Genomic DNA, 14,221 nt, shown 5'->3' on the forward strand with positions numbered 1-14,221 from the left:
CACACTCTCTAGGTTGTGATTACACTTCTCTGAGTGATTTAGGATGATTTACAATTGAGGTTTGCACCTCTATTTATAGTAAAAATTCTATGGCGGTGGAAGGGTGTGAACGGAGATGGTGGGCGGCCGTCATCGTGTTCATCTTTGCTTCTTCTACATGGTGTTCAAAGAAGGCTACTTTGAACATCTAGAAGATGAGCTTCTAGATTGTAGGCTGGAAACTTTCATTGTCGACTTTAGATTTGTTGGTCTTCAGGTTACGCATTTGTTTTCATTTCATCGGAGATCTTACTTATCTTTGGTTGTTGTCTAGTTTGGTGGTTGTCTCGTTTGGTTCTTGATTGGTCCTGGCTTGTTGTCTTCCTCACCTTACCTACCCGCTTTCCACCTCTTTATTGTGGTGTTCCATTATCTCCCGTTTTCTCTGTTGTCTTTGCTCGTGGTTTGTAAATCTGTTTGTCATGCACCGTGACCCGATTTTCTCCCTTTGTTGTAAAGAGGGTTTTTTTTGGGAAAATTGTTTGTCACATAACTCTTTATTTGCTATGTTTCCAGTTTCTTGCTTTTTGGTCGAAGATCGTACATTTCGTTTTCCCTTTACACATCGGGTGTGAATGCCGGTGGTTGAGATGTTTGGATTTTGGAACTCCGTGTTTTCAACTGACTGTGCTTAGTTATCGGTCACTGGCAGTTGATGATTGCGCGTATATGTGGCAACTTTTAGGTGAGTTCTTTGGGTTTATTTTTTACGGCTCTTGTAAGTTTCAATAGACGGGTGTAGTATGTCTTTGCAAATTTAGAGGTTTGTACTTATTTGGTTGTCGGTCGTAACGGTTCTTTGAATGAGGTTGAAAATTTAGTTGGTTGCGGTTAGCTGTTTAGGTCTAATTGTTTATGTTTTCTTTGGTGACTAATCAAGATCCCGTGAAGTCTTAGAAGTTGGTACAATTTCATTGCTTGTAATAGCTATTTGTTGTTTAGAGTGTTTGTAATAGTTGCAATAGTTAAGCCAAGTTCAATTGTTGTTTTAAGTAGATCGCAGAGTCTATACTTTTAAGAAAACTTGTTGAGATATGAACTTGTAACCTACTTGATCCTTTGTTTTTCTTTTAATCTATAGATTCTATTAAAATCCTATAATGATGATTTCATTATTAGGCTAATTCCTTTGTTAAGAAAAAATCAAAAAGAAAAAAATCTAAGCACTTAAAGTGATGTCATTAATCTAATTAATGATTAATTAAATTAAATCTACTTATTTATTTATTCCATGTTTTTTGGGGAAAAAATGTGCTCTCATTAATTATTATTATATTATTATTTATATTCAAATATGAGTTATCTTTACGAGATTAGTTACGTTATATATGTGTGCGAAATACACGTCTCAACAAAAGGTTATATGTAGGCTTTTATGACAAGGAAAATAGTAATTGTGATGAAAATTGGAAGATGATAGTGAGAGAATATATGTAGTTAATTAATTCCGACCAAGTTAAGTACATCAATGTGTCTGTAAAAATAACGAGAAGTTTCTTAGTCAGAATCCGTCGGGTCATTAAACTAAATGATTTTAACGTTTAAATTCACTTAATACCTACAGTAAAAAATATTTTTAAACTGTTTCGTTTAAACCTGTGATTTCACGGGTCATTTCACTAGTTTTAATATTTAATATCTATTTAATGAAAAAAAAAAAGAGAGTAATTTATTTTCTTGCAGCTCTTTTTTTCTTTAATTATTTTTCAACGTCTAACAGGATTTTCGGTTTTTATTGAACTTTCTTTAACTACCCAAAATCAATACAAAATATTTCACACATTGACAAAGCATATACTCGTAAGCAATAACATTCATTATTGTTCTCGCTTATCATTCTCCTCCCTCAATGGATTGATCTACATTATTGTATGAATAATTTTGTACAAAAAATGGATGAATAAATCATTTTACTTTTCCTTTTATTACCTCCTCGTTCTATTATCATCATATTATTTAAAATTTTACTAAAAATAGATATGTAACAATTTATTCATGAAAATCACACTTTTGACTTTTTACGTGGACTATTCTAACCTTATTTGATTAATACTCCGTATTAACTAAGAATTTTGTTGTTAGGTATTGGACTTAACAAGGTCAATTTCTACGTACATTTACTTTCCAACTAATCTATGTCTAAAAAAGTGTCATTAAATTTTTTATGGTATTTTATATTTGATTAATGCTAGTATATCGTTATTTATTCAAGTTTAGTTTGATAGAATTTATTTTGGGAATAAAATGGATTGAGAGTAATAAAAAAGAGTAAATTAAAAAGTTTAATGAAATTTGAGGTTTATAGATTTCATTATTGTTTCTGCTTTTGATTGGCTTTCTTCTCGATTTGCGGTTGCTAAGGTTGATTGGAATGTTTGGCTCCAACATTCTATGAACTCTTTGTAATTTTCTAGCTTCTTGCTAGTTTTTTTTTTATTTTATTTTGCCGTTCTAAATTTTTTTTTTTTAAAATGAATAATTATTTCGGGACATATATGGATTTGAACCGATGACTTCAAAGACAGTAGCTATAAACTTCCTTTTTTATCCCAATGTAGGCTATATACTCTGAAAAATACTATTGTAGGCTATGTACTTTGAAAATGTGTGCTAATGTAAACAAAAGATAACCGGTTACCCGCCAGACCGGTAAAATTGATTATATCTATTTTTTTTAATTGAAAAAAATTACACTTACTGTTCGTAATTCGCATTTATAATCCTAAACTCAAACTACAAATTCTTTGATTGATGATTTACAACAGAAAATGAAATAACAAAAGTGTTCATACATCAAGATTCGAATTCGTGTTCCTCGTCATTCGAAAGCTCATAAGGTTTTGGTCTCCGGTACAAATGAAGCATTCATAATCTGATTTGATTGCAATTTCAAATTCCTTATCGATCACTTAAACTATGTTAATCCTCAAATCGGACGAATAAACATAAAATGATTCATAATCTCAAACTTAGCGATTATGAACTTTCGGTCAACGAATTGATTTGAGATTTATGTGATGTTTCTGATTGAATTAATGATCGACGAGTGTGATGGAGTTAATTTGGAACATGTTTCATGTTTACTTCATCTTCTGAAAGTGTCTGAAAATCAAATTTGATTTTTGGTGTTCATACTCATCTTCTTTGATGTTCATCAGGATTTCTTGAATTTGAAGTTCTTTTTGGCCAATCATCTTTCTATAACTCTCTTAATCGCTGCTTCTGCTATATTATGCAATTAATTTTGAAGTCATATTGTATCAGATTTAGTTTTGCAGAAGAACAAAAGTATATGTAGGTTCATATTGAAGAAAACAGACAAATGGTTGCAGATGTGTTGAATAACAAGTAAACAAATTATCTTGGTTTATAATAACACATTTTTTGAAAATATATGACATATAATAATATTTTTCAGAGTATATAGCCTACATTGAGAGAAAAAAAAGTATATAATTACTGAATAGCTTAAACCTTTGACAAAAATTAAATGCATTTAACTATAAGTAAAGATTAAATGAATACAATTCTTACTTTTCACTCTTATACAAAACTAAAACAATCTAAAGAAACTCATGAACTACAATCAACCAACAAACAGAAGAAAAGTCAACCTAATATGTGAAATTTTATTTTTGAAAAGAAAAAATATATTATTATTATTTTATTTTCAAAAATAAAGAAAAGAAAAAGTAGTGTATTATTTCTTTATTTAATGATGAATGGAACATTTATTAATGATTCATGTCCACCAGCTGCTTCCTAATTTCTTAAAATCACCTCCCCCCCCCCCCCCCCCCCCCCCCCCCCCCCCCCACAACATACATACATACATACATACACACTTGTATCTATCACACTAAAAATAGCCATCAAAGCCCACTAAAATAGAAAAACACACAAATCTTTTGAATACCACCAAGCTCTCTCTGCAAGTCAATTTAATACTCTTCTCGATCTGTGTTTTTGTTATATACTGTTATCTTTGTTTTTTACTCTTCAAAAAAGAAGCCCAAATTATAACCCTTGTTTCTAAATTTCTTTATTCTTGCAGCACCCATAAGTTGAAAAACCATAAATCTCTGATACCCATATCAAGAAATCTCATTTCTCAAATGGGTTTAGTCCCAAACCCCTAAATTTAACACCTTTTTGTTCATTTCATTTTTGGTTTTGTCTGTGTTGAATCATACAAAAATGGTTGTTCATTTCAAGATATGGCTACTTGCTCTTGCTCTTGTGCTTCCTCTGCAAACTCAGGTTTTTGTAATTTCACAAAATGTTACATGCAATTCAGATGATTTAAGAGGATTAAAGGGTTTCATGAATGGATTAGAATCAGCAATTGATGGATGGTGGCCTACAAATTCATCATCTTTTTCAAATTGCTGCAATTGGGTAGGTGTCACCTGCAATTCATCTTCTGGTAGAATTATCAAATTAGAACTCACACACAAAAAACTAACTGGTAATCTCTCAGACTCAATTTCCAATTTTGATCACCTTTCAGCCCTTAATCTTTCACATAATTTCATTAAAGGCCCTCTTCCAGTTTCCCTGTTTCATCTATCTAATTTAGAAATACTTGATTTGAGTAGTAATGAATTTATTGGGGTTCTACCAATTAGCATAAATCTGCCTGCACTTCAAGTATTAGACATATCTGATAATAACTTTAGTGGTTTACTTCCTTCTGGTTTATGTGCTAATTCAACCCGAATTCGTGATCTTCGATTTGCTGTTAATTACTTTAATGGAACTATTCCTTCTGACTTTGGAAATTGTAGTTTTCTTGAACATTTGTGTTTGGCATCCAATTTCGTTTCGGGTGATATACCCGAATTCTTATTCCGATTACCGCGATTGAGGGAATTAGCTCTTCAGGATAACAGGTTTACAACCATTTCCGGAATCGCTAATTCCTCTAGTCGTTTGGTTCGTTTGGATGTTTCATCGAACAGGATCGCAGGGAACGTACCTGATATGTTTCATATGTTTCCGAGTTTAAGATACTTCATAGCTCATTCGAATAATCTGTCTGGTGGGATACCACCATCGTTGTCGAATTCAAGAACTGTATCTTATCTTAACTTGAGAAACAATTCTTTAAATGGTTCAATCGATTTTAACTGTTCGATGATGGTTAATCTTACCTCACTTGATCTTGGTACTAATAACTTTTCAGGTTTAATACCTGCTAATCTCGCGTCTTGCCAAAATTTAAAAGCTTTAAATCTCGCAAGAAACAAACTCGTCGGCCAAATCCCCGAAACCTTCAAAAACTTCTCGTCGCTTTCGTACCTTTCACTTTCGAATTGCAGCTTTAATAATCTCTCAAATTCTCTTAAAATCCTCCAACACTGTCCTAATTTATCGGTTTTGGTCCTCACTATGAACTTTCATAACGAACAGTTACCATCCGATAACAATTTACAGTTCAAATCACTCAAAGCTCTCGTGATCGCCAACTGCAGACTAACGGGCCCCATTCCGTCTTGGTTAAACGGTTTGACAAATTTGCAGCTTTTGGATTTATCGTGGAACCAATTGACCGGAACAATTCCGGCGTATATGGGCGATTTTAAGTTCCTTTTTTACTTGGATTTATCAAACAACACGTTGTCGGGATCAATACCTAAGAATCTAACAGAACTACAGAGTTTGATTTCTCGAGATATTTCGTTAGAAGAACCGTCACCCGATTTCCCATTTTTCAAGAAAAAAAGCACGATTGGTAGAGGGATGACGTTGCAGTACAACCAGATTATGAGTTTTCCGCCATCGATTGATTTAAGTAATAACTTTTTAACGGGTCCGATTTGGCCCGAGTTCGGTAACCTGAAAAAGCTACATGTTTTGGATCTGAAACGCAACAATTTATCGGGTACGATACCGAGTTCGTTATCGGGTATGAGGAGTATTGAGACTTTGGATTTGTCGTTTAATGGTTTAACGGGAGTGATCCCTTCGTCGTTGGTAAAACTAAGTTTCTTGTCGAAGTTTAGTGTTGCGTATAATAATTTAACGGGGACGATACCTAACGGAGGTCAATTTCCGACGTTTATGAATTCGAGTTTTGAGGGAAATGAAGGTTTATGTGGTGGTGGGCATACGATACTCGGTTGTGAAAGTAGATTGATACCGGAATCAACAACTCGTAAAATCAAGAAAAATATCGGGAAAATTACGGGAATGGCGATTGGGATTTGTTTCGCGGCGTTAGTTATTCTTGCTGTGATATTCATGGTGGTTATTCGGTCAACCACCCGACGAGTAGTTGATCCCGAACAAGAAGGCGGATTTGATGAAGATGATAGTGATAAAAAAGGTGATGAACCCGAGTCGAGATTAGTTCTTTTTCATAATAAAGACAAGGAGCTATCGATCGATGATATTTTGAAATCAACGAATAGTTTTGATCAAGCGAACATAATCGGGTGTGGTGGTTTTGGTTTGGTTTTCAAAGCGACATTACCCGATAATCAAAAAGTTGCCATTAAACGGCTCTCGGGTGATAACGGTCAAGTTGATCGTGAGTTTCAAGCCGAAGTTGAAACACTCTCGAAAGCTCAACATCCGAACCTTGTCCTTCTTCAAGGGTATTGTAAGTACAAGAACGAAAGGTTACTTATTTATTCGTTTATGGAAAACGGAAGCCTGGATTATTGGCTCCACGAAAAACCAGACGGGCCGTCCATACTTGACTGGACGACCCGTCTGAATATAGCTCAAGGAGCTATACGAGGTCTAGCTTACTTGCACCAATCGTGTGAACCACATATCCTTCATCGCGATATAAAGTCGAGCAATATTCTTCTAGACGAACATTTTGAAGCCCATTTAGCGGATTTTGGTCTTGCAAGACTCGTACTTCCGTATGAAACTCATGTAACGACTGATCTTGTTGGTACATTGGGCTACATTCCACCTGAATACGGTCAGGCTTCGGTTGCATCTTACAAAGGGGATGTATATAGTTTCGGGGTTGTACTTTTGGAGCTTTTAACGGGTCGAAGACCAATGGATATGTGCAAGCCAAAAGCTGATAGAGATTTGATTTCATGGGTGATGCAAATGAAGACTGAGAAAAGGGAGAATGAGGTTATCGACTCGTTAATCTTCGATAAAGATCGCGCAAATGAGATGATTCTTGTTCTCGATATCGCTTGTGTTTGTTTGAACGAGTCGCCGAAGTTAAGGCCTTCGACTCGCGAGCTGCTTTCTTGGCTCGATAACGTTGGTGTCCGAAAACAATGATATTTTTTTCTTTTTTTGGTACAAGGGAGTAAATAACTTACATGGAAATACATTTGTTTCTTTATAAAGTTCCAAGATTTTACTTATTTTTTGTTTATATTTTTCTTTTGATAACAAATATACTACCAATAATATAGATTCAATGAAATAATTGAGTTACAAATTATTCAGATCCAAACGAGTCTGTTGACAAGATACACCGATTTTTTTGACCAACAAAAACGCCGACTTTCGATTGATGGCGTGAATTTGTGACAATATGCTGAAGACAAACATCTGAAATCCTCAAGAAGCCCCTAAAAACCAGTAGACAAAATCACATAACTCTTAAACACTAAAAAGGCGAAAACACCCAATTAAATTTAAATATTGTTTTAATAACAAAAAAGACCAGCAGAGAAATCCTCAAGTAATTAAATGTTTTATTAATAGCAAGTTGATATTATAAGTATTAATAGCAAGTTGATATAAATATTGATATTGGTGGTGGTCCTAGCGATGAAAAAGGTCAACAACTTGTATTTATTTTGATAGATAGATTGAAATAGAAGTTTGGTATTGAAAAAAAGGCAAGTGCAACTAAATCTAATCTTATAAAAGAGGTGACGGGTCAACGCATCCACCCTGTTTTGAAGGTCAGACTTGTAACGGAGTCATATGCAAAATAGTTTCAAATGTCGGCTATCTATAGTTGGTCCACCAAATGACATATTCGATTATTTTAAAACATCTCTTACCGTTGTAATTTTTTAGTTGTTATTTTTTAGTTACATAACTAGTTTACGAACTCTCGATTTGCGCCGGGGATTCGGTTTTTAATGTATTTTACTGCGTTTAGTTTGTAAAATTATTTCGTGGCTAACGATAATGTCATTGAAGCGCAACTCGAGTCGAACTAAAAGGTATAATCTGTTAAAAATTTAAATGTTATTTTAAATTAACAATATATGTGCATCTCCGCGTTTCGCTATGGAGTTGTCGACTTTTAAAAATTTAACGCAAAATCAACGTGTATGAAAAGTACTTCAAATATTTAGCGTTTTTTAAAAAGCGTTCGTTTTGCGTATAGTTAGTGACATTGTGTTCCTAAAATTATTTCGAGTTTAACGATGGTGTCGGGAAAATTTAACTCGTTGCGAGCGAGAAGATATGACCCGTTGAATATTTGGGTGGAGTTTAGTTAAGATTTTTTTTATAAAAATGGTTATTGGACACTTTACTCTTGTTTGGGGGGTCGCTTTTAATTTTAGAACAAAGTTTGGAGATTTTTTTGGAAAAAGTGAAAAAAGGTGAAAAAAAAAGTGAAAAGACGAAAGTGTCTCTCATTACTATTCACAGTTTTTGTCTATTAGATAGTATATAAATATAAATAATAATAATAATAATAATAATATAATAATAATAATAATAATAATAATAATAATAATAATAATAATAATAATAATAATAATAATAATAATAATAATAATAATAATAATATATAAAATAATAATAAATAATAGAAAGCTTTGGCTACTTTTGTAAATATATAAGATAATATATAATAATAATATTATAAGGTTTTGTGACTATTTTGTAAAAACTAAAACTTTGTTGTTTCTTTTCAAAATGTAAAAAGTAGACTAATAACAATAATAATATAAGGTTTTGTGGCTATTTTGTAAAAACTAAATCTTTGTTGTTTGTTTGCAAAATGGCAAAAGTAGACTATTTATAACTAATAATATAAGGTTTTATGGCTATTTTTATAAAAACTAAAACTTTGTTGTTTCTTTGAAAAATGTAAAAGGTAGACTAATAATATTTTTTTTTTTTGAAAGGCAATAAGATATCATTAATGATCAACGAATACAAAAGAAGTTGCATGAGAGAATGCAACCATAACTGACTCGACATAGTACACTAGTTTCAAACGAATACTCGACAGAACACATACATTAAGTTAAAAATGTTGCAACTCTAGGATGTACTAATGACTCGACCATTTATGGTTTAATCTCGACAAGCTCCAACCTGACTCAACTCACATACATAGCTGGATCCGAGAACCAGCTTCTCCAATCGAGGTTGACGCTTTTTAACCTTTGAGATATCCAATCAAATGAAAGAGCTTGGATTTCACTAAGGCTAGAAGAAGCCATCGAGGACTTGTTGTTGAAAGTCTTGATGTTCCTGTTTTTCCAAATGGTGTAGCAGACCGTCCAAATCATGCCTTGCCAAATGAGTTTGCCGGTGCTCGTGAGATGCCTTTGTGATGAACCTCCGCGAAGTAGATCGCCCAGTATCACATTTGATGGATTTATTTTCCACCACTTAAAAACCCGATTCCACAAGTCTTGAGCGAAGCTACACGTCCAAAGAATATGATCACTTGTTTCCAACCCATTGTCACAAACCGGACACCGAATATTATCTAGATCAATTCCCCTTTTGTCTAGCTCAACCCGGACTGGAAGACTGTCTTTCATTACCCGCCACATGAATACCTCGACTTTTTTTGGCACTAAAGAGTTTCTCATCGTGCTGTTAACAGAAGCATAATTCGCCAATACGATATCGTCTAGTATCGAAGTGAGCCTTTTAACCGTAAATAGACCATTGTTGTCAAGACTCCATATCCATGAATCACTTTTGTTAAAGTTAGCCTCAAAAGAAGACACCAGGCTGCATAGCTGCTCCAACTCACTGTGAGTTCTTCCGGTGGGTGGCCTGGACCATTCCCAAATCCAATCGATGCCTTCATTTACTTGCCGCAACCTGTCCCTAATTGTAGCCAGTTTGTTTGTCTCTAATCTGTAGAGCCTCGAAAACTTTTCTCTAAGACGACCATCGCTAATCCAATGGTCATCCCAGAAAGAAGTGTTCGCCCTATCTCCCACCACCTTAGAAAAAGACACTGAAAACTGTATTCCGACTTGATCGATCTCGAACCCTGCATAAACAATGTTAGACCAAGGGCTCGAAGATGAATTTCGGCCAAAACCTCCATTCACTTCAAGACCCCCGTTAGATCCGTAAATGCTTCGAATAACTTTATTCCAAAACGCATTGGTTTCGGTTTTGAACCTCCACTACCACTTTCCTAATAATGCTAAGTTTTTGCTTTTAAGTGATTTTATATTTAGGCCTCCTTCTTCGTGAGGAAGAAGGATTTTTTCCCATTTAACCCAAGATAATTTGTTGTTTGAACCCGACCCGCCCCAAAAAAATGTACGCCTCACACTCTCGAGATTTTTTATGACACAAGGCGGGGCACGAAAAAGCGAGAAGTAGTACAATGGGAGACTAGTAAGAACCGACTTAATTAAAGTTAATCGACCTCCGAAGGACACCGTTCTAGCTTTCCAATTCGATAACCTTTTATTGAACTTGTCGAAAACCGCGGACCATGAACCAATCTTCTTCATATTCCCACCAACCGGAAGACCAAGGTAAATAAAAGATAACGATCCGGGTTGACACGAAAACCGAGAAGCCAATTTTTCCACTTCAGTGGATGAGAGCCCTACCCCATAAAGGTGACTTTTATTATAGTTTTACCTTTAGGCCCGATGCTCGTTCAAAACATTTCAATAGATACATAAGGTTTCTCAAATTTCCATTGCTCCATTCTCCGAAAAAAACCGTATCATCCGCGTATTGAAGATGTGATACCAACACCTTATCCCTACCCACTTCAATTCCTTTGTAAAGACCTTTTTCAACTGCTGATTTTGTTAAAATGTTTATACCCTCCGCTGCAAGTATAAAAAGGAATGGCGATAATGGATCCCCTTGTCTAACTCCTCTTCCAAGGTTAAATTCCTTCGAGGGTGACCCGTTGATTAACACCGAAATTGAGGCCGATTTTAAGCACCCGAGAATCCACTTCCTCCACTTAAGACCAAACCCCATGCATTGCATGATTTCCATTAAATAATCCCAGCTAAGGCAATCAAAAGCCTTTTCGAAGTCTACTTTAAAAATCATCCCGTGTTTATGTGATTGTTTCAAAAATTCAACAATTTCATTAGCCACTAGCACTCCATCAAGAATGAATCTTCCTTTTAAAAACGCGCTTTGCTCCAACCCGATGACATGAGGTATTACTTTCCTGAGTCGATGTGAAAGTAGCTTCGCGACTATTTTATAAAAGCTTCCAATAAGACTAATGGGTCTATAATCTCCTAATCCCATCGGATCTTGCTTTTTCGGAATTAGAGACACAAACGAAGCGTTACAACCATTGGAGAATTCACCGTGACTCCAAAACCATTGAATGGCATCTACTAAATCATTTTTGATGATGTGCCAAAACTTCTTGTAAAAACCCATATTGAAACCGTCCGGCCCAGGAGCTTTCGTGCTTCCACAACCCTTAATTGCTTCCCAAATTTCTTCCTCCAAGAAGGGACATTCTAACCGATTTGCCTCATCAGATGATATAACCTCATATCTCAAGTCTTCAAGACTTGCATGAACCAAGTCTTGCTCAGCAAATTGTGCCTTGAAGTGTCGTCGAGCTTCCTCTTTTATTACGTTAGGATCTTCACACCATTCCCTATTTATGCTAATACCCCTGATATTGCATTTATTGAATTTTAGACGCATTGCGGCGTGAAAATATTTCGAGTTTTCATCACCTTCGGATATCCACTTAATTCGCGCTTTTTGTTTGAGCATGTTAGATTTAACCCTACTTTTTTCCATCCATTTATTTCTCAATTCCAACCACTTACTTTGTTCCACTTTGCTCAGTCCCCCAAGTTCTGCTTTTAATTCTAGCTCAGCAGTGGTCTTCTTTAAAAGTTCGATTTCAGAATCTAAAGAGCCAAATTGTAGCCTGCTCCAGTCCTTTAGTGCCATTTTTACCCGTTTTAATTTATTGCGGAATATGCAGTCCTTACGGCTACCAAGAATCTGATCGCTCCAAGCCTGAGATATAACAGTATCTACGCCTTCGGTATTCAGCCATTCGTCAAAAACCTTAAACGGTTTTGGGCCAAAGTTGATGATTTTATCTTGTAAAATAATAGGACAGTGGTCCGAGCGGTCCCTATCCAAAGCCACAGTACACAGGTCTTTCCAAATTAGCGAAAAATTCATCGAGACTAAAAACCTGTCGAGTTTGCTCATCTTGATACCATCGTCACTTATACGAGTGAATCTTCGACCACCTAATGGGACCTCCAATAATTGATTCTTCTCAATGAACTCGTTAAATCTTTTGGCTCTATACTCTACAAATTCACAATTAAATCTTTCTGACTCATTTCTTACTTCATTAAAATCACCACATAGGATCCACGAGACGTTATCCCTAATATCGATAAAAAGCCTATCTAAGAGATCCCACATCCTTCTTTTTTTTGCATCGTCATGTGGCCCGTACACGTTTATGATGATCGATTCTGCACCCAACAATTTCCATTTACCTCTAACCGCAATAAAGAATTCCCCAATTAGTTCTGCGGTGGCTTCAAACACATTAGAATCCCATACTAGTAACTGTCCTCCCGATTTACCTTCCTTAGGTTTCTGAATGTACCCACAATCTGCCGAACCCCACAGTGAAGAAACCCAACTATCACTAACCTGGCGACATTTAGTCTCTTGGAGTGCCAACATCGAAGGCCTTTCTTTGAAACAAATACCCTTAACCCACCCAATTTTACTATCTTTCCCAAAGCCAAATCCACGAATATTTAGTGTAATAATCTTCATAAATATAATTGCCTTGCGAAAAAATAGGAGAAAACTTACAGATTCTTCCTGGTCCATTTTAGACCAAGGTTTGTGCCAAACTCATGGACCTCAACGCTATCCTCTGAAATTGTCTGTTTACAGTCTTTTTTCCTACTGTTACGCGATGTCGATTTTGATTTTGATTTCTGTCTCGAACTTGTCTTTTCTGTTGATTTGCCCGATGCTCTTGGCGAGCCTTTATGGTGTCTTTTGCTGACACCTAATTTCCCATTGAAGTCAAGATCCTCACCAATATCCTTCTTCTTATCCTGTTTATTCCTTGCTAATCTCTTCACATGCATTATTCTTGAGGATGCACGCCAATTCCAACAGCAATAGGATGAGCCTGAAACATACTCATTCCTTCTGTTGTGTATCGTTGGTTCTCCAATGTCGCTAGGGTTCTTATTTGGTACCCTTTTTGCATTTAGATCGAGTTTGGGAGATGAAGTGCGTTGGAATTGGGTGTTTGGAACAAACTCCATATCTACTGTTGAGTTAATTTTAGGTCTGGGTGAATCTGGGGCCACATCTGTTTCCATATATGGGCCATCATTCTGACCAACGGGCCTCTTTGAACCAATATCCAAATCCGATTTTAATTCAGCCCATTTATGCTCTTTATCTGGCCTGTTAACCTTAAGCTCTTTATTTTCTGGTATAGGCCCACTATCATGGTCATATTTTAACGGGCTTTACCCAATATTTAATGCCTCGACATTGTTATCCATGTCACCAGATCCTGTCTCCTTGGAAACAGGATTAGGGATTTCTTTTCCTTCTCCATCCTGCTTTTTAATGTCCGCGTGATCATTAGCATTTTTAAAAAGTCGCTTAGTCCCCATGCATGTTGACTCTTGATCTTCCCTGTCCGTTTGAATCACCGGCGACTTTCCAGCCTTTCGATCTCTTTGTTCTCCGGTTACCCATTCCAGGTTTTCATCCGAGCTATAAATTGAATTAGAACTGAAATTTGTGTCAACCGAAGCATCGTCTTCTTCATTGAACGATGAATTATTTTCCGATGTACCTCCCTCCGTGGAAACAACACTATCTACATCCATCTCTATCAAGTAAGAAGGGTCTTCTTTTACAGACACATACTTGCACATGGAACCTTTGACGAGTTTTACCATGCCATTGATTAGTTCATCATCCCACGTATGAATCAATACTTTCCCAACAATAAGGTTTTGACATT

General features: G+C 35.7%; 1 protein-coding gene across 1 annotated transcript; it reads left to right on the forward strand.

Moving 5' to 3' along the window:
* Positions 1-3,898: 3,898 nt before the first annotated feature.
* LOC139857382 (phytosulfokine receptor 1-like) lies at positions 3,899-7,367 on the forward strand. Its single transcript, XM_071846129.1, has one exon. The coding sequence runs from the start codon at positions 4,237-4,239 to the stop codon at positions 7,294-7,296; it is 3,060 nt and encodes a 1,019-aa protein (XP_071702230.1). The 5' UTR covers positions 3,899-4,236; the 3' UTR covers positions 7,297-7,367.
* Positions 7,368-14,221: the final 6,854 nt, after the last annotated feature.

This window comes from Rutidosis leptorrhynchoides, chromosome 7 (genome assembly GCF_046630445.1).
Source record: "Rutidosis leptorrhynchoides isolate AG116_Rl617_1_P2 chromosome 7, CSIRO_AGI_Rlap_v1, whole genome shotgun sequence".
NCBI lineage: Eukaryota > Viridiplantae > Streptophyta > Magnoliopsida > Asterales > Asteraceae > Rutidosis > Rutidosis leptorrhynchoides.